The following is a 23,112-nucleotide window of genomic DNA, read 5'->3' as shown; positions in this document are numbered from 1 at the left end:
GCAGGAGGTGCTCCAGGCAGGCAGCAGCAGTTCCCCTGCGGCCTGTGGAGAGGCCCCTGGTGGAGCAGGCTGTCCCCCTGCAGCCCACGGGTCCCACATGGAGCAGATCTCCACGCTGCAGCCCGTGGAGGAGCCCCCGGTGGAGCAGGTGGATGTGGCCTGGAGGAGGCTGCGGCCCATGGAGAGCCCCCGCAGGAGCAGGCCCCGGGCCGGAGCTGCAGCCCGTGGAGAGGAGCCCACGCAGGAGCAGGGGGTCTGGGGGGAGCTGCCGCCCGTGGGGGACCCGTGCTGGAGCAGTTTGCTCCTGGGGGATGGATGGACCCCGTGGTACGGAGCCGTGTGGGAGCAGTGCTTGAAGAGCTGCTGCCTGTGGGCAGCCCCCGCAGGATCAGTTTGGGAAGGACGGCATCCCGTGGGAGGGACCCCACGGGGAGCAGGGGCAGGGAGTGACCGTGAAGGAGCAGCGGAGACGAAGCATTAGGGACTGACCGCAGCCCCCATTCCCGGTTTCCCTGCGCCATTCATGGGGAGGACATAAAAGATGGTGGATGGGGGGGAAAAGTGTTTTTAGTTTGCTTTTAGTTCCTCACAGTTTTAGTCTGTTAGTAATAGGCAATAAATGATATTAATCTCCCTATGTGAATCTGTTTTGCCTGTGATGATAACTGTTGAGTGATCTCCCTGTCCTTATATCATAAACCTTGAGTCCTTTCCACTGTATTTTTCCCCCTTCCCCTTTGAGAAAGGGGAATGAGAGAATGGTTGTGGTGGAGCTCAGCTGCATAGCAGGGTAAAAACACCTCATTTGTGTAGAAGACACAATAAGTCTAATTGCCCCTTTACGATTTCCTTGAATCCAGGAGTATAAAGTGAGAGCAAAACTAGGCCTTTTATTAAAAAAATAATTTGAAGGTGTGTCTTGGGTTGTTTATTAATATTTCATATGGATTCATGGATGGAATTTGGCAGCATCAGCTTGCTATTATAAGGAACTGCAGAAAAGGAGGGATTTGTTATCGTTTTTTATCTACGTAAGCGATCACCAAAATATAATCCCCTCCCCCTTCAAAAACCAGTATTCAGTAATACACTCCCCCTCAAAAAAAAAAAACCACGAATTTCAGTAATAGGAATACGAGGGTGTGTTTTCACTGCGCAGCAGAGAGGGGTGCAGAGACTCTACAGCAAACATTGGCTGAATTTGGTCCAGCTAAGTAGCACAGTTATATCAGAAAGGCAGTGCTAATTAGCTGGGCAAAGTGTTGTACTAACGTGTGTGCTCCAGTTAGGATCCAAGTTAGTATCTCCACAAAACATTCTACTGTGTAAATAAACCAACTTGCTCAGAGCTATCTTGGGAATCTCTGAAAGAGCAAATGACATTTTCACTACAAGGGACATGTGTACATGCACATTCATGGGCTCCTATGGACTTGATATTAAGCCTAACGAAGTTGAGAAAAGATTCCTATTATCCTAAATAAACTTTGCATCAGATCTGTACTTCTTGTTCCTAGTTGCTATCCATTGTTCTACTTCAATGTTACAGATCTTAATTATTATAACAATATCTAATAAAATGCCCTGGCTGGTAGCCTTACCCTGGTGTTTGTAATCAGACTTGAATGGATTTACACTTTTTGAGTGCAGAAATAATTTTAAAAGGCTTTTCTGTGAAATATTTCAGAAAAGCTGAGAATACAGTCTTTTGTCTACTGCCAGGAGGGTCCCTATGTCCTACGGCTGCCTTTTGCAGTAACAGGCCTATGCTGCTTGAGTGTTCCCAAGCTGCCAAAATTGTCAGGCTTTTCCTTTCTCTTTTCAGTAGGGTGTGATCCATAACTCTATTCATATTTGAAATCTAAAAACAAACATCAGCTTACAGAGCACATAGCACACAATCTGTAGAGATTTGCTTCCATTAACAGGAGAATATACTCCAGCTTCACCCATTAGAGAGCATAATGTGAGTACGGTGGGGAAGGCATTCCTTTCTTGTCCATGTAGCTGCCAAACTGTCCTTCTGTTGTTACTGGCATCCTGAGGTGAGCACTGAAGATAATGAGACAGGTACAGTAAGAATGTAATTAAAATAGTGACGTAAAGGCTAATTATTTCCATACACAATGGATCCTGGGTGTGAACATCAGCAGTTAAAAGGGTCCTGACTGAAGATGTTATTAAGCTTTGGTACTTTTTATAGTAGCAACAAGCTATACAAATCTGCAGTTAATGAATTAATCAAATATAACTATGAACTACAGGCTTATCCTTTCACTCAAAATTAACATGTCATTTGTTAAAAACTTTTCTCTTTAAGGACAGGAGAAGCAAAACAGTGGCTAGATAGCTATCTGAACAAACATGATTTCAGGAGCGAAAATGAACACATCTAAACACCGATGAAGGATAATCAATATTTATGTAAAAATTACAATTAATGCTAGTAATTTTTTGAAAAGTCTTTTCATGTTCTTTCAGGCTTAAAGAACCTTTAAAAAGATAACACTTCATATATACTGTGCGTGGTAACACACCTGAAAGACATCAAATGAAACTCATCTTAGTAAGATAATATTTAATGATTTGTAACAGAATAACAGTCGTTTATGCTCAGGGATTTTTGATCTAAGGCTGTACCAATTACTAAAAGAGCACAGCAGTTTGAGAAATTAATAAATATGTATACTTAGCAAGAAAGGGTGTTTATATAGATTCTGGGATAATTTAAGTAAAAAAGAATGAGCTTTGCTAATTTAAAATATTCCCTCTCACATGAGAACATGATGGGTCAATCATTACTCTGGTGTTTGCTCCACAGGCAGAAATTTTTAATGAACTCTAGTAGCTAATAGGAATTCCTTAGAGTGTTTTGTGAATTGCTATTTCACAAAGTGGCTTTGGCAGCAAGCGTTTGACAAGAAGGATAAACATGGCTGCCTTACACATCTGTTTATTTGAGTAAACCAGTCCTTGCTCAACTGGCATGTGTCCATAAGACCAGATAATATCCTTCAGCAAAGTCTTCAGAAAGCAGAGGGATCAGGGATGACAAGATTTAAAATTAAAATTAAATTAAAACTGAGTTGCATAGTTAAGTTTGGAGTATTTTTTAAAATTGGAAGAAAAAAAAAAGAGAAAAAAAAAGTGTAATACTGCCTGCCAGATTTGATATCTAGTTACTCTGCACTACAGTCTTGGTTGAATGGACTTTTCTCAGCTAACCTAATAAGCCTTTCTTTATGCCAAGCCCTGCTCAGTCCCTGTGCTCCTGGGTCACAGTCCCTTTGTGTGCCTAGATGGCAGGATAGCTATAGGATTGATTTGTGAGTAACTCAGTCTACCAATATTTTTAAGGGCTCCCATGATAGCTCAAGATGAGCATCTTGTTTCATCTCCATGGATAATAGAGATTTTCTGGTTAGCAAGTATACGTCAAGCATTCAACCCTGCATATGAGAGAGAGATCTCAGACCTGCCTAAAATGTTGGTGTTGCTGTATCTGATTGCTACAAGGGTTCTGCTTCCATGTACAGAGTTACGCCATCCAGTTGGGACTGTCATTTTGAGATCTAAGAGGATGAGATAATAATAACCTTTTGCCACTATAACTTTCAATCCATCTGCTTTTCTTTTTTACTTATGACATAATTTTAGCATTACTTGAATTAATTTTATTTTATGGACTGATAATACAGGATCCTTGAGATGAATATCAATGCAAACAGAAACTGACTATCTTTAGAGGACTGCCAAAAAAGTGTTATTTAACAATTTACAGCTGACTGCAGAGGATATTATGGAGCTACATAATAATAGCACCAACTATATCAATTGGTAATGCCAAATCAGAGTCTGAATGTACTTAAGCAGACTGGACCTCTTTTTAGAAGCTGTCTGTAGGGTATTGAGAAATGCTGAAGATCTTAAATAATTTCTAGCAAGGAAAAGAAGCTGCTGAAACTATTGGAATATATGTGGGTATTCATCTGGGGATTTTTTTGAGGAAATACAGGGGGAAAAGAAGGGAGAACAACAATAATACAATCTTGCAAATAATGTTCCAGTCAGAGTCCTTTGGAGTTAGCACTTGAAGTGGCCCCTCCAGTGTGCAATAAGCAGGGCAGCTGTTTCTGCTAAGGATTCATAAGAGAAAACTGGAACCCTCACATGGAAATTAAAATGGCTGCTCAAGCATTTGAGCCAGGGTAGTGCCAAAAATGTGCAGGTTTCTTCATCTGTAAAGATGGAAAGACTGTTTTGGGGGGAAAGTTGAGTGGTGTACATCACTGAAAAGAGGGAAACAGGACAGGGATGACAAATGAAATCCGTGAAAAGAAGCAGAGAAACTGGGCTAAACAGATCGCAGAGGGAAGTACAGTCCCAAAGAGCACAAAAGTTGGGACCAAGAATATGTGAGAAACATATATTTGGCCTCCTTTTGTACAGGCAGGCACAGCTTTTACTGGCTCTGGTGTCTTGAGCTAAGGATGCAGTAAAAGAGCAGAGACACTTTACAAGTATCAAGAATTGTTTCTAAACTTGGTCTATTCTGAGGACAGTGGCATGATAGTACTTGATTTGATATTGTTAAAAGAGTGTCTTTAAACTACTTGGAAATATAGAGAGAACAGCTAATCTTCTAGGTACTTTGGAGCCAATTGTAAGTGACAAAAAACTCAGTCTGGAGTGTGTGCCAGTCTTAAAAAATGAGATCAATGAAATCCAAAAGATAGAAAGGAGAGGTGTAAAGCTGAGTTTTATTTGACATCTTAACTAATGATCTGGAAGAAAGAACAGTGGGTTAATTAAATTCATAGATTGGATTATATTACTGGTGGCATGGTGGACAGCAAAATAATATAATGGGACCTGCAGAGGCTCAAAATTCCTGAACAGAAAATGATAAAATTCAACTCCATCAGCAGTCTAAAATACAGATGCTAAATGAGAGAGTGTGCTGGAAAAGCACAGAACTATGTAACAATTCAAAGGCTAATATAAGGCTGTAAAACCTCAAAATGTAATGAGGAATACCTTCCACCCTGCCCTTGTTAATTTGGGGTTGCATATTGTTTGTGTGTTTGTGACTTCAGAACCTAACCAAATATTCTCAGGGGAGATTGACTAAAGGCCATTCAAAACAGAAAGAAAGAAAGAAAGAAAGAAAGAAAGAAGGAAGGAAGGAAGGAAGGAAGGAAGGAAGGAAGGAAGGAAGGAAGGAAGGAAAGAAGGAAGGAAAGAAGGAAGGAAAGAAGGAAGGAAAGAAGGAAGGAAAGAAGGAAGGAAAGAAGGAAGGAAAGAAAGAAAGAAGGAAAGAAAGAAGGAAAGAAAGAAAGAAGGAAAGAAAGAAGGAAAGAAAGAAGGAAAGAAAGAAAGAGGAAAAAAGGAAGAAAGGAAGAAAGAGAAAGAAAGAAAGAGAGAGAGAAAGAAAGAGGCAAAGAGAAAGAAAGAAAGAAAAAGTGCACAGTGTATTCACATAGAAGCTGGAAGGATTTTGTTTATGAATTCAGGAAATTAATCGTCATTTTTTCATGTATGTATATATTCATGTTAACGTTATATATGTAATATAAATTAGATGTCCTGAGCCTATTATTACACAGTTTTTAAAAATTTGTGTCAGCTAGTAATTAAAATAGCTAGATAAAGATCCTTCTGGAGGGATGCTTTCTTCCTTTGCTGACCTGATTTAGAATATGGTTACTGTAAAGGATGGAAGTGCTCCATGTCAAAAGAAAACAAAGGAGCAACTCTGGTCCAACATCTGTGCTGAACTGTCAACTGCATTTTCTGTCTAAGCATAAGAGGCATCCTTCTGGCTGATACAAGTCACACTGACTGTAGGCTCCAAGGTTACTCTTTTTTTACAATATTTCTACCACCTGTTCTATATGATTTTCTACATAGTGTGTCACTCCATCTACACAGGAGTAAGCATGCACATAATTATTTGATTGTTCAGATGTATGATTTTCTCCACAGCACCTAGAGAGAAGTGTACAGTTTAAAGGCCTTTTCAAAATTCATTTCCATGTAAATTTTATTTTGAAAAAAAATCCTTATATAAATATTATTCTCTTGAGATCACATTGTCTGAAGAACAGTAGTCGTAAATAAGTGATCAAGTGTTACAAGAAGAAAATTCCACTTATTTTAAAGTGGAAAAAATACAGATGGTCATACTGGGAAATACTGGTTTTTTCGTTGTAAGGGTTTCAAATGACATGTCTCCTCATAAATGACTAAATAAATAAATAAATAAGAGTTGGGGATGAAAGGAAAGGGTAGAGTGATGGTGGCTTATCTACATAAACCAATCTACATATTGCAATCTACTCCACATTGAGAGATTCAAACAGCCTGCAAGGCATATGGAGATGATTCATATTAATGGACTATTTTATTAAGGTGCAGTATGGTTGAAGGCCGCAAAATAGCAACATTCTGTCAGATATAAAGCAGTTTATTGAAGTCTGATAATGCTGGAGGGCACAGAATTGGGGGGCCAAGTTTCTTTTTATTTGACTGCAGATTAGTGTCCATACTTGGACATTTTGTACGTGTTTTTCACATACGTTGTTTTGTCAAAGAACACATTATGTTCTGTTTAACAGATATTGCCTTACTGATTTATTTATTATTTTTTTTAACTACTTTTAGGTATGTTGTAATGGGATTCTGCACGACAATAAACCCGGCTTCCAATGCTGCGAGGACAAGTACATTCCATTTATTCTTAATTCACCAGGGGTTTGCTGTGGTGGTCAGATACATGCTGTGCAACCGAAACATCAGTGCTGTGGTGGTTATTACACTAGGGTATTAGTAGGTAAGAGACAACTCGTTTCAAGTGCTTGAAAGAAACAAAACAACAAAGTTGATCTATCTGTTAAACCGAGGAGAATGAAAACATTGCAATAAATGTGGGATTTATCAAGATTTCTAGGTGTCTTCTAGGCTTGTGTTCAGTGGGATAAGCAAAGAAAATTGTGCTTTGTCTTCTAAACACAGTACACTTTATACAAGAGAGGCTTAATTGATAAAACCTGATGATTGGGTCATTTCCCAGAGAACTAATTTATGCCAAACTATACTTAATTGAAGTAAGTGCTGCATAATGGGGAGGGCAGTTCGGCTTAACAGGAACACCATCAGGCAATTTAGTGGTGCAGTTTAGTTCTCTGCTTGACTTGACCCCTCGTGACTGTCCCTAGCTATTTCTTCTCTGGAACAATTCTTAGCATTTGGGGTTGATACTACAGATTACATCACTTCTACTTTTTTTTGACAGGATTTTCTACTGTTTGTTTCTATCAATGTTACAGAACAAACTGTGTGTATTATCTTTGATGGAAATTTATCACTTTCTTAAGGCTGATTATACTGTCTGATTCTCAGAACTGTTGAGGAACTTAGCCCAAACTCTGCTTCTGTGCTATTGTCTAGAGTTTGGTTTCTTGTTGTTTGGTGAGTTTTTGACAGGGATAGGGGAAGAAAAGGAGAAGAGTCCTTCCTGGGGCTCTGCTCAGAGTATATATCTCTTTGTAGCCAATTGTCAGGTCAGGAGCTAAAATGCTTTCATTACTCATGAGCTGGCACACATTCCCCAGGCTCAGAAAAGCTTGATTTTTTGCCAGTGCATTCAGCACATCCTAAGTTCTGATCCCTTGAAAAGTAATTCATATATCACAATATTAGAATGTCTTCCATGATGTCATCAGAAAATACTATCACATGGAAAAACCAGAGAAGAGTATTTTGCTGGCCTCATTAATCTCAATGTACTGAAATGGAAAGATTATACTGTGACCCCTGTCCCCATCCAATGGTCTATGTTAACTAGTTTAATGTTGTTTACATCATGAAAGAAAAGTACAATGAAACAAATTGTCTTATATCTGAAAGTAGTTCTTCAGTCAGCAGTCCACAAGCATGAAACAGTGAATATCTGAACATGATTTTAAACATTTTTTTTCCTGAGTATACTTGCTGCATTCTCTGTTTCCATACTCTAAAGGGCGACAACATGAACAATGTTGGTCACTTTTTTCTTTTTAATTTTTATAAATATGCTAATAACCTCAAGCTAAATGTTAATGTGGGTCACTCTTTGATAAGGATAACAATTAACTGGTAAGACTGCATGGTAGTTTTCAGAGTGAGAACGTTTTCAAGCCTAGCTTGGAATGGATCCCATTTTGAGAGGTTAATGAGAAGGTTACTGATCCTTTGTGTCTTATGTCTAATAGTTCCTTTAAAAAAAAAAAGTTTTATTTCCGATAGATGTAAGCTGCATTCTGTGTTTTAATACTTTCTCTGTGTAGCAACTAAATTAGATTCTAAGGGATGCAAGAAAATATGATGAAGTATCTAAACAGATTATATCTATTATACTCTAAAAAATTGTTCTCATCTTTTTTTTTTTTTCATTATTATTATTGACTTTATTTGATAAAGTTATTTATACAGGAAACTCTCAAAGCATGCATATTTCCCAGATGTTGTTTGGCCATCTTGATAGCTCTAGACATACTGAAGTACACTGGGCTGAAGGCATGGTGATTGCAAATTAGGAAGGCAGGAATCTCTTCAACAGCTGATCTGTTTTTCTTATTTCTTCCAAGTGTTGAATCAGTGACATTTGAGCCACAGACGATGCTGCAACACAGAAAAATAATACACAACCTTAACTGTTCGAACATTGGTTCAGACCAAGTGCAGATTTTAGAGAATGGAAACTATTGCCGTTTACTGTCAATTTTGTGTTCTTTTTATAATAAAACAGCAGTATCTACTCTAGGGCAAACAGTTTATCCTCTCAGCCCACCCATTATAGTGTCAGTCTCAATGACAGTCTTATACTACAGCCCTGTACTGCAACAGTTGATGTTTTTGTTGAAGTAGCAGCCAACCCCACTGAATGTAATGGTGGTACTGGATTTTTAAAGTTCACTTACTTTGTAAGTTCTTCAGGAGATTAAGTCCCAACTGACACTGAAAAGCTCTTTAACAGTATGAGTTAGTCCTTCAAAACAACCTTGGAATGATGTTGGAGTAGATGGGATTGTTTTGCTGTGAATAAATAGACTGACCCTTTCGCCAAAGAAAGAATAAACTCTCTTTACTATAGATATACCTATACTTAAAGGTTTTCAGCTGTATTATTATTATATTTACAGAAATTATTTTTGTTGCTCTTCTCGGTTTGTCTTTGTCATGCTTGCATTTTGATATCTTACATAATCTTTGCCCTGAATGCAAGTTTTTTCAATTATTATTACAAATAAATATATGCTTTTATACCATTCTAAAGTACCAAGTGATTTCACGTTTCTTTGTGGAATGTATTGTACATGAAACTAATAGTGTGTGAACCTAGACTAATATTTATTGCCATCAGTTGAGAACCTCTCAGGGGTTTCATGAGATATACATGCATTAAATCTTTAATTGTATTCTTAAATTGACAGGTGAAGTATGCTGCCCTAACGAAGGGCAAAACAGAGTTTCAGTTGGAATTGGTGACTCTTGCTGCCAGGGAATGCCTTACTCCATGTCAGGGAATCAAATCTGCTGTGGTGGATCACTCCATGATGGTTTTAATCAGCAGTGCTGTGGTGGAGAAGTCATAAGCACAGCCTTGGTCTGCTGTGGTGATGAAGAAAAAGGGACTGCACATAGACCTCTCACAGGTAAGTGAGACGTTTTCAAGAAAAAAGAGTTCTGATCTTTCTAAATCTCTTGTAGAATTAGCCATTCAGAAGTGGGATACTTCAAGTTAAGTTACATATGCCAATTTTGTTAAAATGCTGTTGCACTTCACTCACCTATTCCAATAGATTGCAAAATGGTGAGCTCGTGATTGCACAATCCAAAAAATCCCAGTCCAAAAGCTGCAAGGTCTGAAGACACTTCAGAAAATTCAAAGGGAGTGCCTGATCTTTCATTACTCCAGTCACAAGATTGGACCAGTCCTCTTTTAGTCAGTAGAGCTGAGATTAGACTTGCTCACCTTGTGCTGCCATGCATCGTAGTGCAGGGATTTTCCATTTGCTCTGGAGATGTGGAGTTAGTCACCTAGGAACTGAAGATGACAGTGCTATCTGGTTGGAAGCCCAAGTCCCTCCTTTGTGCATCTACACAAGGCTAAACCCACTGCAATTTAAAATTAACAAAGCTTAATCCATAGCACTAGTCCCTTATTCATCTGGTGTATCCTATTAATTTCTTGCATATCACAAGTTACTGCATCGCCTAAATGTACAATATGTACTTTACTTCCTTATAAAGCATTCTGTGACTAGCTGGTGACAGAGATTGGAGGTATTATTACAAAACCCATTCAGGTATTTTCACGTGTCTTTTCTTTCTGCATTTATTGGGGAAATTATATACCATCAGCCTTAGGCTTTCTCAGCCTGACAAAAAGACTTCAAAACCAATTGCAGTCCCGAAGGGGAATCCGATTTCAAAACATGGAAATAATGAAGGTTTAGTACCAGTTCTGCTTGGTGTACTAAGATTAGTGATACAGTGCTTTTGCCACGTGTGTGCCAGTTTGAGCCTCTTGCTGTACAACTAAGGATCCTACTATATAACCAAGACCCCAGATCTGAAGGCTAAACTCTTCCTTTACCCCCAAATGATCTCACTCTTCCCCTTATTTTTTGTGTTTACTAGATCCTTCAGGTGCTGTGATGTTCGAAGTACTCACATTCTGTGTTGACTGTCAGGAAGGACTAAACTAGGAGCCATGGCAATGCTTTCTCCCTTTCAGTGGTGAATTATGGAGCGTATGCTGTGAAACACACCACTTGCATGGTGCTACCCCTCACTCTGATCCCTAATTGTGCCTGATCTACAGCATCTACGCAGGACTTACAATAATGTCTCTGAGCAAGGCCCTCTTGCATAGCAGCACATTGTGTGGCTGCCACAAGACAGGGCTGGCTCATAAAACATCTCTTTATGTACTTTATTACTTAAACTCTTTTATTTGCCTGCAGGAGCCCTTTAACAAAATCACATTGAATTGACTTTCTCACACCAAATCAAATCTCCCTGGTCCCAGTTCAGTTGTCTTTGTCAATATGTATTTTATAAATGGAGTGAATTAACAGATGCTGTTGGAACAGAACTGCTGGGGTAGCGTTTATGTTTTTACTGCTCTCTCTGGGCAGATGAGTTGTGTAGGAGTGTAATACAGGTATCTTGGGATGAAAGTTATGTTCTTCATTTCAGTATATATGTATTCTTAACAGTTTTTTTTCCTTAAATATATATATTTAAAAAACCTTTATACCTCTCTTTTTAAAATGTGTTTAGCCTATAGCACTCTATCATTTACACTATTTTTCTTGAGAATGGGTCATGATGACATTTTTTTGGCCATTAAAAAAGAAAACAGTAGCTTTTTCATCGTTCACAGATTTCCTGTGCGGACTTTATGCTGTGAGCCAGCGTACAGCTGAACACAAAAACATTTTTCAAAGATGAATTAACACCATAGTTGAAAAGAGATCATATTATTCTGCATTAAGCATAGAATAAATTGTGGTTTCTTATCATATCATATACATCATGCTCAATATGTTTTTGCTTAATTTCTTAGAGTAATTCAGCCTTGCTAAATACATCAAGAAAACGCACAAGCCATGTACAAAATCTATGTGCTCCCTATTCCTCTTATTTATAATGATTCTGATGGGGGGAAAAAAACACAAAAAAAACCCTTATTTATCATTGGCAAATGGATATGTAGAATTTTGCAAGAATATGGTAGTTGGAAAGCTGATCCCAGTGTCTAGAAGGGGAAGAGGTAACAGAGGTGACTTTAAGCAAAAGCTGACATGCTTCCAAAACTCTGTTTTGTAGCTGGCAATAGATGCCACAGTTAAAAATGTAAGAGCAATTTAAAGCTTTTGTTTGCAATTTTTAGTTCCTTGAAAAAATGAGAAAAAACATAATCACTGCAAGTGCATATCTTGTTGCATAATCAGTTCTGCTGAAAGCAGCATGTTTCTGCAGAACCTAGACCATTTTTGCACAGAATGTTGGTTTTAAGAGCTTGTATTGTAGAACATTTTAATTTGCCATTGTATGCCTCTCTCAGAGAGTTTGTCCTGCAACAAGGTAGGTGTCTTCTATCTCACATTACTCTTTTTTTTTTTTTTTGGTCTGTTTTCTTGGATCTTATTTTGTGCCCCTTGTTGGCCTTATTTAGTGGGGGGACCATAGAGACATCTACTGGCAAAGGCTGGCAGCGATACCATTGTATGCACATATCCTGAGCCCCACTGCTGCAATGTGATTATCCAAAGTTGTCTATTTCTGTCTATAAAGGATAATGGAAGCTGAAACCACTCTTGGATTTTCTCTTTAAAAAAAAAAAAAAAAACTAGTAAAATGCCACTAAACTGTCTCAGACAGTGAAAGATAATGCTTTGTACTGTAGTAGTTTCTGATCTGTAATAGTTGCAATACCCAAATGTAAGCCAAGGATTTTTGGAGTAGTTTGCAATGTACACTGGCTCTGTATTTTGTTGATCCTTTATTCTGGCTCCAAAAGCTAAGCCTTCTAATACTCATTTTTCCCTTTTGAAAGCATTGGTTTTGCAGATTTACTAAATTAGTAATTCATCACTCAGCTATGTTTGTAAATTTTTTCAGTTGCTGGGGATGAACATGAAATAATTGTTGACAGAAATCACTGTTAGCAAGAAGAGTCTTTTCCAGCCCATGGATTTTCTTTTTGCTGTAATGCACTATGTGCCTATGAAACATAAATATATAAAGCATGACACATGCATTCAAGCTGATTTACAAACACATATTTTGTATTTTGGTACTTTGTTGAAGTCAGCAAAGGTTTATAGAATTTCTGGATCCTTAAGCAATTGAATAAAGCAATTTTTAGAAGGCAAATCAATCCATCAATATTACATAGCCCTATTTTGTTTTTCTTGGAGCATATTTAAAATTGTACGTTTGAGGTGTCAAGGTTCAGGAGTCAAGTGCTACATGTGATAAATTAAGCAGAGGTCAGGGGCTATGCAATGCAGTTTCAGAAGATTGTCTACCTCTGCCTTTGCAGCTCATTCATGCTGAAGTGATGCACTATGGGAATTACTACCAAACTCTGCTCTGCAACATCTGCTCTCCCTAAGTGAGTTAGTGCACGTCAGACATCTTTATGTCAGAATATTGCAGTGATGGATGCAGTCTTCAGAAAATGCTGCATAAAAATCTGGTGTGCCGTTCTGGCCATTAAGTGAAATTACTATTTAAATTAATGGCGCTGTCACAGTTTATCTGTGCAAAGAATGAACGCTGATTAGGGTATTAAGTAATTAGCAATTTATCACACTGGAACAAGGTTGATAATAATTAAAGAAGTAATGGTTTACCAAAGAAACTAGAAAGCGAGTCACTTCTTGTTATGTGAGTGAAATCTTGGCTGAAAAATTTAATTCAGTCAAACAAAGATGAGGTTCACACTGAAAGAATACAGCCTTGTTTGTTTCAATAGAAAAACAGTTCATTATCAAAATTTTAGTTTGCCTGTCAAAAGTCCCTTGGGGCTATCCAAGTTGCTTATTAGCATTGAATTGAGTCTTTTTCTGCATTAATTCTCTACTTAAAATTGGTAGGATCCTAGGACAATTTGGAAAAAGGGTGTGAACAGGAGGAAATATTTACCTCTTGGAGAGCTGGTGACCACAGTTTGATTTCTGTGAATGAAACCAGTCCTGAAAATAGGTGAAGCATGCAAGCAAGCAACTTCACCATTTTGAGTCATTGCTCTGAATGCTTTAGCAGGATCACACCCTTAACAAGTAATTTTCATTATGTATGACTTCCTAAGAGAGATTTGCTGCAATAAATGGCAGAGAATAAGGCAGCCACTTCTGCATGTGTATTAAATGTCTACGTACTACAGAAATTACATCAAATACAAATTACTTTATAGGTGTAACAGTATATCTCTGCTCTGTTTTTTGTGATATCTTTCTACTTGAATTAGTAATAATATTTTTTCATTGTCATTTTTAGGGGTGTTTACCCCTTTCTTTAAATGGTGGAGGATTCAAAGCAGGTATTTCATAGTTGCAAAATCATATTTGTGAATATATGGAAAATTACACTGATTATGATGAGCTTTTCATTTTAAAGTAGAATTATCAAAAATAGAGGAGAGCCCGTGGAATTAAATTTGTCGGGTTTTCAATTCCACTATAGAAATGAAAATTATATTTAGATACTAACTTATTAAAGCATAAATATGAGGGCTGAAGCTTCACTGTGGGTATTTGTTAAGTAACCCGTTCAGTTCCATATACACTGTATGAACCCTCACTTTAAATCATAAACTATAATGTGAAACATTCTGGAATGTTAAGACACACTGGTTGGAAGACTGCCCATCTGGGGGGAATGAATGAGATCTGACTGGGAAGTATGTGGAGAAGCTTTCTCCATTTCTGCATCAACAGTCTGTCCTTGACCTGCAGCACATAGTACCTTGATATGGTACTTCATAGGAAATGTTCTTACAAAAGTTGAGGAATAGTGTCAGTTATCTCTAGGAGATCCCTGTTTTTTCCTTTAATTCTTGCTTGTTTTCAAGTAGGTCTAGAATTTAGGATTCTTGCTTCGGTCACCTTGCATTCAGAATTTAATCTCACTTTAGCTAAATCGTCGTATTTCCAGCTGCTGATGGTTTTATGCCAAGCTATACTGCAGCCTGAGCTTTATTCTTTCTTACCTCTTTTAAAATTTATTTACATTACATGTTCAGATATATATTTTTTTGTTTGTTGGTTTCAGGGATGTTCTGTTGTGGGCAGGAATATGTGAATGTGTCAGATACCATATGCTGCTCAGGTTCCAGTGGTGAGTCCCTAGCACATGTTAGAAAGAATGACCAAGTGCCAGTAAAATGCTGTGAGACTGAACTTATTCCAAAGAGCGAAGAATGCTGTAATGGAGTTGGATATAATCCTTTGAAATATGTTTGCTCTGACAAGATTTCAGCTGGAATGATGATGAAGGTAATTGATAGAAAATCTCTCAGTAGCTCTGATTTGACGATGGAAGGAGAAATACACTGTTCATAACTATTTTTCTAAAATAGGAATATAAAAACTCTTGTGTGCATTATTCATTTTCACATTACATCCATATTAATACCGAATGAGTTCACCATGATTGATGTTATTGCAATGAATTCTAAAGGAATTAATAATGATTAGCTGCCTCTGTGAAGTGTTGCCCAGCACTTCAGATTAGTACAGTGGCTAAAAGCTGGCGTACTAACAAGACTGGCATATATAGCCAGTTCCCATTCTGTGGCCACTGTTCCTGACAATGTTCCTTGATTGGAAATTGAAATTGAAGTCTCCTGTTCTGATGTATAAAAATGCTATTACATTTCAGTTCAGGCAGGCAGTATAATATAGATTTCCCCAACCTTCCCCCCCAAAAAAAATATTAATAAAAATAAAGCAATTGATATTTTCTTGATGGACTTAATCTTGATCCTATAGAAAACCAGGGGCAATTTTGGCATATATTTCTGCAGTATTAGGTCTCTGTATAACTTTTAGCAATAATGAGGATATTTTTCATGCTTTTGACACAAAGTGAATTATATAGTTTATTTTCACTCCATTTAAATGTAATAATACACTAAGCAACATAAAAGGACTTCTGTCATTTTTAAGAGCAGCCAGTGACTATATGTGTCAGAAGGAAACAATTTGGCCAAACTTTCAGTTGCAGCTCCAATTTAATTCAACAGAAATTTTCGAGTAATAATATCTTAGTGTTAGATGTAAGCTGTAAAAATGTAAGCTGTTATTTATTTTTTTGTTTAAGAAAATAAAATATTTCAAAGGAAGGGAACTCTTTTAATATATATGTATTTTTACATATAAGTATGTATTTATATTTAGAGAGTGACAGAGAAAGTGGGTAAGAGAGGGTTGGATTTTGTGAATGCTACAATACGGAAAACAGGTAGATATTGTGGAATGTATCACTAAAATAAAAAGAAAAACAAACCAAATCCTACCACATACAGGTGTTCTTATATCCTTTCCATTCACCTGCTAAGGAAACACACAAATATTTCTTCCATTTTCTCCTTTCCTTTTTCAGGATATCATGTCATTTCATTTCCAGACTGAATAATTTTCTCCCAAGTAAAATCCACATGTTGTGATGAGTCAGCTACAGTTCCTCAGCACATTGTATTAGTTTATGCAAGGCAAAAATGGGTGAGAATAGGATAATGAATTCTAGTATATATCGTGCCAGATCCATGCCTTGGGTATAATGTATAAACTAAGGAGGCACTTTTTATTTCCTTACCCATAGTGGAAGAGAGAGAGCAGGGCTGTCTTTCTGATATGTATAGATTTACTAATATTAAAAGGACTGATATTCTGACACGTGTCCTGGACCTATAATGTACTTTATTTGTGAATCCAATTAATCTATATCATACATCTTAAATCGATATCTATCACAACATAATTTCTGTAAAAGTTGCCAAGTTTGGGAAATTAAATTACCCAGACTTCATAATCAGCTAACAAACTCATTTCCATAGCTGAATTAAGGAAGCATTAGATATGATCTATTTTTTATTTTCTCTTCTAAGGTTCTGCCTAATGTGCAGAAATATTTGTAGCAACTATTTCACTACGTTTTTTCTGAAACAATATTTTTGTTTAAAAAGAATTATTGCTCTCTGTTTTCTGGTTTGGTGAAAATATCATTTCACGAATTTTAATATAAACTTGTAGATGTTCAGTGTATATTTCTGTGGATTGTTCTTTATGGGTTAAATCTTATATCTGCCTCAGTGTTTGTAGAGGTTCCCTTACTGCAGCAGAACTTCTGTTTAGGAGTGATGTGGTAGAGGGCACAATTTATATAGCCCATGGATAAAGTTATATAAAAATAAAAAATAAAACATAAAAACATATTAAAAATAAAACAAAAAATAAAATAAAATATATATATATACTTAAAACCCATATGGATCAGGTTCTTAAAAGCTGCCAAGGAATTGCACAGAGCCCTCCGGTGCACTAGGAAAGCTGGGGGGGGAGGCAGGAAAAAGGGGACAGGAATTTGCTACTGATTTGTCACAGGACCTTTGACCTACTGACAATTCTTCAATGTTCAAATGTTTAAATTCTCAGGTAAAATCCTATCCATCCTCATTTGACTACTGACTCTTCAACTTTCAGTAAACCCAGTAATTTAGGGCTCCAGTGGTTAAAATTTGTGATGTTTTATACAAGGAACCTACAAAAAAAAAAAAATCTGTTTCTTTTAGAAAGGACTATTAAAGCATTAACGATCAAAGACAGTAGACAGGCCAGAGACTGAAAGGGTTTCTGTATGCTAGAAATACCAACATACTCAGTGTGTGGTTGCCTGATTTGGATGTTGTGTAAAGACAGAGAAATACTAATGGAAGCATCTGTAAAGAAAGGAAGATTGTGTAAATCTGCCATATTAAAATTGTATGCGTATTCCATAGGTGAAAGAAGAATGCAAGGCTAATATCCTTTGTCCTTTATCTATGGAAAAAACAGCACATTGTGGAAAGTGTGACTTTGATCCTAGGGAGAATATCTGTGCATGGATAAAAAGTTCACAGAGTGCTACAGAAAAGGAGATAAAGGAAGGTGTGTGTCCAGCTGAAGAGGAGACTGTCTACACAGGAAGCCCAAACCAGTATTCATTTACAGGTAAGAAAAAAAAATGGCATATCAGATTGGTGATTTGCTAGTGTGTTTTAATTCATCCTGGAGAAAAAGATGTCCGAAATGCTATCAGATATTTTAATTGAATGTGAAGCAATTGTAGTGAAGTAGCATTCCTTCAGAACTAGTCTGTAAATTAGAACAGTATCTTTAGGGGAATGGAGTGGGTAGTAAGACGTTCAGTGAATACAATAAGGTCTAAAGCTTCTTTCATAAATGTTGCTACAAGTGTTATATCAGACAATGGCCCTACCTAAAGCAAAAACTTCCCTATCTGTCTTTAAAAATGTAAGTAGTTATAGACATAGAAAAAATAAACAATACTTATTTTGTATATTGATAAAAGACTGAGGTGACTCAAATGTAACTTTCTTTTTGTAGATCTGAACCTAGAACCTTTTATCACATACGAGTACAGGGTGGCCGCTTGGAATAGCTATGGAAGAGGCTTCAGTGAAATTAGCAGAGCTGTCACTAAGCAAGATGTGCCACAGCGTGTAAGTCCACTGAAATGGGCCAAAGTAGATAACCGTGAAGACATGATACTTCTGAACTGGGAAGAACCACTTCAACCAAATGGTATTGTTATGTTTTTAAAAAATGTATGTTCTATCATTATACTGACAGTGTTCCAAAATCAAAAAATGTTTTTAATTAATCACTGAGATATACTTATTCCAAAAACTCTGTAAGAAGAACTTGCTCTAGGTTGAGATCATTTTCACAGAAGACAATTTAGTATGTCTCTAAGAAGTGCCTAAAAACCTCTTTTGAGAGGAGTTGTAATGACAATAATAAGGAAATATGATCAGAAAATCACAATCATGTTATAAAATTTTGGGGAGGAGCTTGATACTCGTAAGTTCTTTCAGGAAAACTCGGTTATGATTTTCAAACTGTGAAAACTTGGAACAACTTTCCATTGAGATCCACTGAGATGTTGATGTAAAGGTTGAGCAGAGTGACTTTAGAGTAATTGACACTAACCATTTAAGTGGGATGACTGCCTGTTAGAGTGATCATCTAGAGATTTCATTTAATATTCTCTGTTTGCAGAGGTTATTATAACATACCATCATGAAGCATTTCTCAGCTATCAAAAGGGAAAACTTTCTTTCTGTGATAGGTCTTATTATTCACTATATCATTCTCCGAGATGGAATCGAGCGTTTTAGAGGAACAGAAACAAGCTTCAGAGACACAAGTGGCATCCAGCCATACCAAGAATATTCGTACCAGCTGCGAGCCTGTACTGTTGCTGGTTGCACAGACAGCAGCAAGGTTAGTGAATTCGTCTACACGGAACTGGTGCCAGACTTTTATCAGCTGGTGTGGTAACATAAAAATGCTTTTGGAAAGGTGTAATTTGAAGACATGATGATTATTGAGCAAGTAAGTGAAAAGCATCAATAATCTTATATGGATTCAACTACTGACAGATGTTTATTTGGATCCTAAGGTTGATACAAGCAAGAGGAAGAAGAAAGCAGTAGCTCGGTCTTGGCAACACTGAAATTACACCGTAAAAACTGATGTTTGTTAAATAGAAAGCTGCACGTGATAGAATAGAGTAAGGAATATTAAAATGCACTTTCTCAAATCCTTGAAATTAAATCTTTGCTTCTCTCTAAGATGTATATAACTTCTTCCTTGCTATTTCTTAGTTTACCTTCTTTAGTTCTAGTAGATCAGTTTCTTCAACAACCTTCTTTTTCTGAGGCTGCTTCTACTGTTACCTTCACTGGCTTTCCATGTCTATACTGGCTTCAGGCTTTACACTTCCTTTGTGCACAGCCTGCCACTGCTTCTGTTTTTTAAGCAGACAGAATCTCTTTCTTCCCTTTGTCACTGTTTCATTTTTTCTCATATCACTTAGAATCATAGATGCGTTTCACCAGCATTACTATCTAGTCAGCTCTAGTTTCTCTTCTGCAAAGTATCTGCCTTACTCACCATTTGGATAAACTATTTAAGTGACCTTTTTCGCAATAATATTCTTGCTTTGTGAAAATGAATTTCTAGGAGTGCAAATATAAGATACGTGGAACAGAAGTGGGGAATAGTGACTGTGTTTTGTAATTACAGTATCTATGGGGTTGAAAAGGTGGATTTTTTCAGGTTTTTACATATTTTTCTTATTGGTACAAATCTCAGCCAAAAGTATGAGAAAAGAAGGACTGACAGAGGGATAGAGGCAGGCACATAGCCCTCTACCTGCACACACAGCTATGATCTGGAACCTGTATAGCCACAGTTGCTACAACCATAAGCCTGAACTAACACATTCTGCTTATTACACTTGTCTGTAATTAAGGAGTTTACTGTTGCAAACACTGAAGTCTGCAATTAGAGACTGATTCCATCAAATGTACTAAAACAATATATTATAGAGGGCACATTTTATATTTAGAGCATAATATAAATACTTTAAAGTGGTACTAACAGAAAAAGATAAGTGATTCTCAAAGAGAAAAAGGTTCAACTCACTTATTAAACTGGTGTAATTTGGATATGCCTCTGTTCAAAGCAGTAGAGATGCATCAACAGAAAATCAGCAGTCCCTCCCCTTCCCCTTCCCCTTTCCCTTTTTTTTTTTTTTTTTTTTTAACAGGAAGAGTTAAACAAGTGTGAGCTTAACAAGTGCTAAGTTATTTTATCTTTCAGAATCTTTGGTTTCCTTACAAAAACATGGAGTTACACATAACTTTGATAGAGTTCAGATTGCACTGGATATATTGAGGCTTAGCCCCATGTTTACTGGTGCTTAAAACATATGAAATCAGGCAGTTAAAATGCAGAGACACTGACGAACCATATGGAAGAGAGTTATCAAGAGTTTTCAAGCAATACAGTTTTTGTTGTTTCACCCTGTGCTATACACTGCAGCTAAAATTGTGGTGAACCTGTTGTGATAAATTGTAGACATAGACTTATGTAATATATTCAAGGTCAGATTTCATTGTGAAAAAGGAGGAAAAAACTAACTAGTTCTCCAGGCTCTTGGTAATGATATGCCAGGCCAAACAACATTTTAAAACAAAAGTGACATTCTCATTGATCATGGTATCTAGTGTACTATTACATTAAATTGCTGTTTAATTCATATGTCTTCAGGTAGTTGCAGTCACTGTCCAAGGAGTCCCTGAGAGCGTTCAGCCACCAGACGTCAGTGCTTTGAACTCAACAGCATTGCATTTAAGCTGGATTGCACCCAAGAAACCAAATGGTATCATCAGAGAGTACCAGATCAGTCAAGTGGGAAAAGGACTTATTTACACTGACACTGGAAGCAAAATGCAACACACACTATCGGGTAAGGAGGCAGAACTCTCTGAGAATCTAACTTCCTGTCCTTAAAAGTATTAACATTAAAACTGCCACCTGTCAGTAACTTTTAAATCTGACCGTTTGTGTACAGTTTAGAAATGCTTTATACCAGTTTTACATACCTTAAATTTATTTTCTTCAAGCTTTTCAATTCAGGCTGCTGATGTTAAAATACTAATAATTTCAAAATTATAAAACTAATCTATCCAGCTCAATTCACGATTCATGCCTTGCGGTGAGCTTGAGCTCTCAAATATTCTGTGTAGGCTTGACATCCCTCAACACAGATATGACTCTCTGTTTTACCATTAATGTGCAGTAATGCGGTTGAAGTCACTGGTGCCACTGTGAATGTGTAGCAGTGTAGGAGCAAGAAAGATACAGTACTTTATGCCTGAGATATGAAAAAGGAAAAGAAAGGGAAAGATTAGGATTCTGTTTATAATGTTAAATATTGCTTATATACATTTTTTAAATGCTTGGTGAAATTTCGTGGATGTGCGTGTATCTGAAAGAAGCTTTAGTCAAGAGATTTGGGGGGGAAAGATTTAACTCAGATGTATTATTGTCACATATTCATTTTTTTAGTTATATTTGAATTTTACACTGAAGCAAAATTATACTTAATGAACTGATGCTTCTCTTGAATACAAAAGATGAACATAAACTTTTTGGGATACCTTTTCACACTTCTTGACCTCAGGGTGCTTAGTAAATTCTTGTGTTTGTGTTTTTTGAGAATTCATAAATACATTATTCTTTCTTTCTTTTTTTTTTTTTTCCACCTGATGGAAAACACAAAGATTCATATGTTATAGTTGTTATAGTCGCCATACAAAATCCACCTAAGAAGTAGAAGTTGACTTAGGGCATATCAAAGCCATCCAGCATACTTCCCCTCCCAACCTCCCCTCAGAGCATGAGTTCTGTGTCAGGTTGGATCCCTTCATGTTTTCAAATAGATCCTTCTTGTTGTGGCTGCTCACAGAAGACTAAAGGATGGCTGTTCCTCTTTGACAGTAGCATGCTTAAGCATAAAATTCATCAACGGTATATTAAACCTGTCACCATATTCACTTCTTCTGGAGATGGCGTATTAACAAGAGTATCCCTGTTTGTAGTGTTTATATTTCAGAATTACCGTTTTAAGTTTGTGATGTAAAGAACACCTACCAACAAACAATGATTTATCACTCAAGCCCGTTTGAAAAATGCTTCTTCTGTGCTCCTGGTTCCTTCCCAGTAAGCACCTATAGCTCCAGAATAACTGAGATTTTTAATGCAAGCAATACAGTTTTTTCTTACCAGTTGCAAGGGAGAGGAAGTAGTTACCTCCTGAGAAACAAAGATCTTTTTTTCTTGTGTGCTGCTATTCCATTAAGCCATTGTCCAATGCTGCCGTGTTCAGCCAGGAACAAAATAAGTGATCGTTCCTCCTGACAGTCATAATCGAATTCTGTGCTGTTTTCTGTGGGATGTTTCTTGGGTAATAATGTGGAATTCATGGCAGTGATTTTGCAGTGTGGATAATTACTGCTTTCTAAATTCAAAGAATAAGCTAAAACAATCAAATTTATTTCATACATAATCTCAAATGTTTGAACTAACTATTGTGTATTCCCTGTGGATGTAGGTTTTGATTTTCTTATCTTCTTTTTTTTTTTTTCTTTCCAAAAATGTCTGCTTTTCCCTGAGCAACAGATGAACGTTAATGAAGCTGTAGCATTAGTATTTCCTGAGACTTTGAATCTAGGGTCTTGCAAATAACAGACAAGAAGGCTAGCACCTTGCCACTGCACCATTGTCTCGCTGCTTATTTTTAATTACATCAAAGCTTTGGAAACATGATCCCACAAATGCTTTGTGGGAATAGCGGTGAATGTGCTCATCATGTGAAATCCATAAATTGCTTATAATCCTCTCAAGATGTTAAAAAAAGCATTAAGTAATTGAAGACAGGAAGTCCTCAGTTAATTATTTAGAGGTGTTATCAATGCTTTAA

The 23,112-nt window shown here is 37.0% G+C and overlaps 1 protein-coding gene across 1 annotated transcript in view; it reads left to right on the top strand.

The window, feature by feature from the left end:
• Window positions 1–23,112, top strand: part of USH2A (usherin) — a 399,816-nt gene that overhangs the window by 302,894 nt on the left and 73,810 nt on the right. Inside the window, exons 48-54 of the mRNA XM_013174016.3 lie at window positions 6,664–6,832; window positions 9,474–9,695; window positions 14,830–15,053; window positions 17,558–17,768; window positions 18,165–18,362; window positions 18,910–19,064; window positions 20,898–21,096. Of these exons, the coding sequence (XP_013029470.3) occupies window positions 6,664–6,832; window positions 9,474–9,695; window positions 14,830–15,053; window positions 17,558–17,768; window positions 18,165–18,362; window positions 18,910–19,064; window positions 20,898–21,096 (1,378 nt within the window). The remainder of the gene's footprint in view (window positions 1–6,663; window positions 6,833–9,473; window positions 9,696–14,829; window positions 15,054–17,557; window positions 17,769–18,164; window positions 18,363–18,909; window positions 19,065–20,897; window positions 21,097–23,112) is intronic.

The sequence above is a fragment of the Anser cygnoides genome, chromosome 3, assembly GCF_040182565.1.
Source record: "Anser cygnoides isolate HZ-2024a breed goose chromosome 3, Taihu_goose_T2T_genome, whole genome shotgun sequence".
In the NCBI taxonomy this organism is placed as follows: Eukaryota; Metazoa; Chordata; class Aves; order Anseriformes; family Anatidae; genus Anser; species Anser cygnoides.
This window is presented reverse-complemented; position numbering and strand designations above follow the sequence as displayed.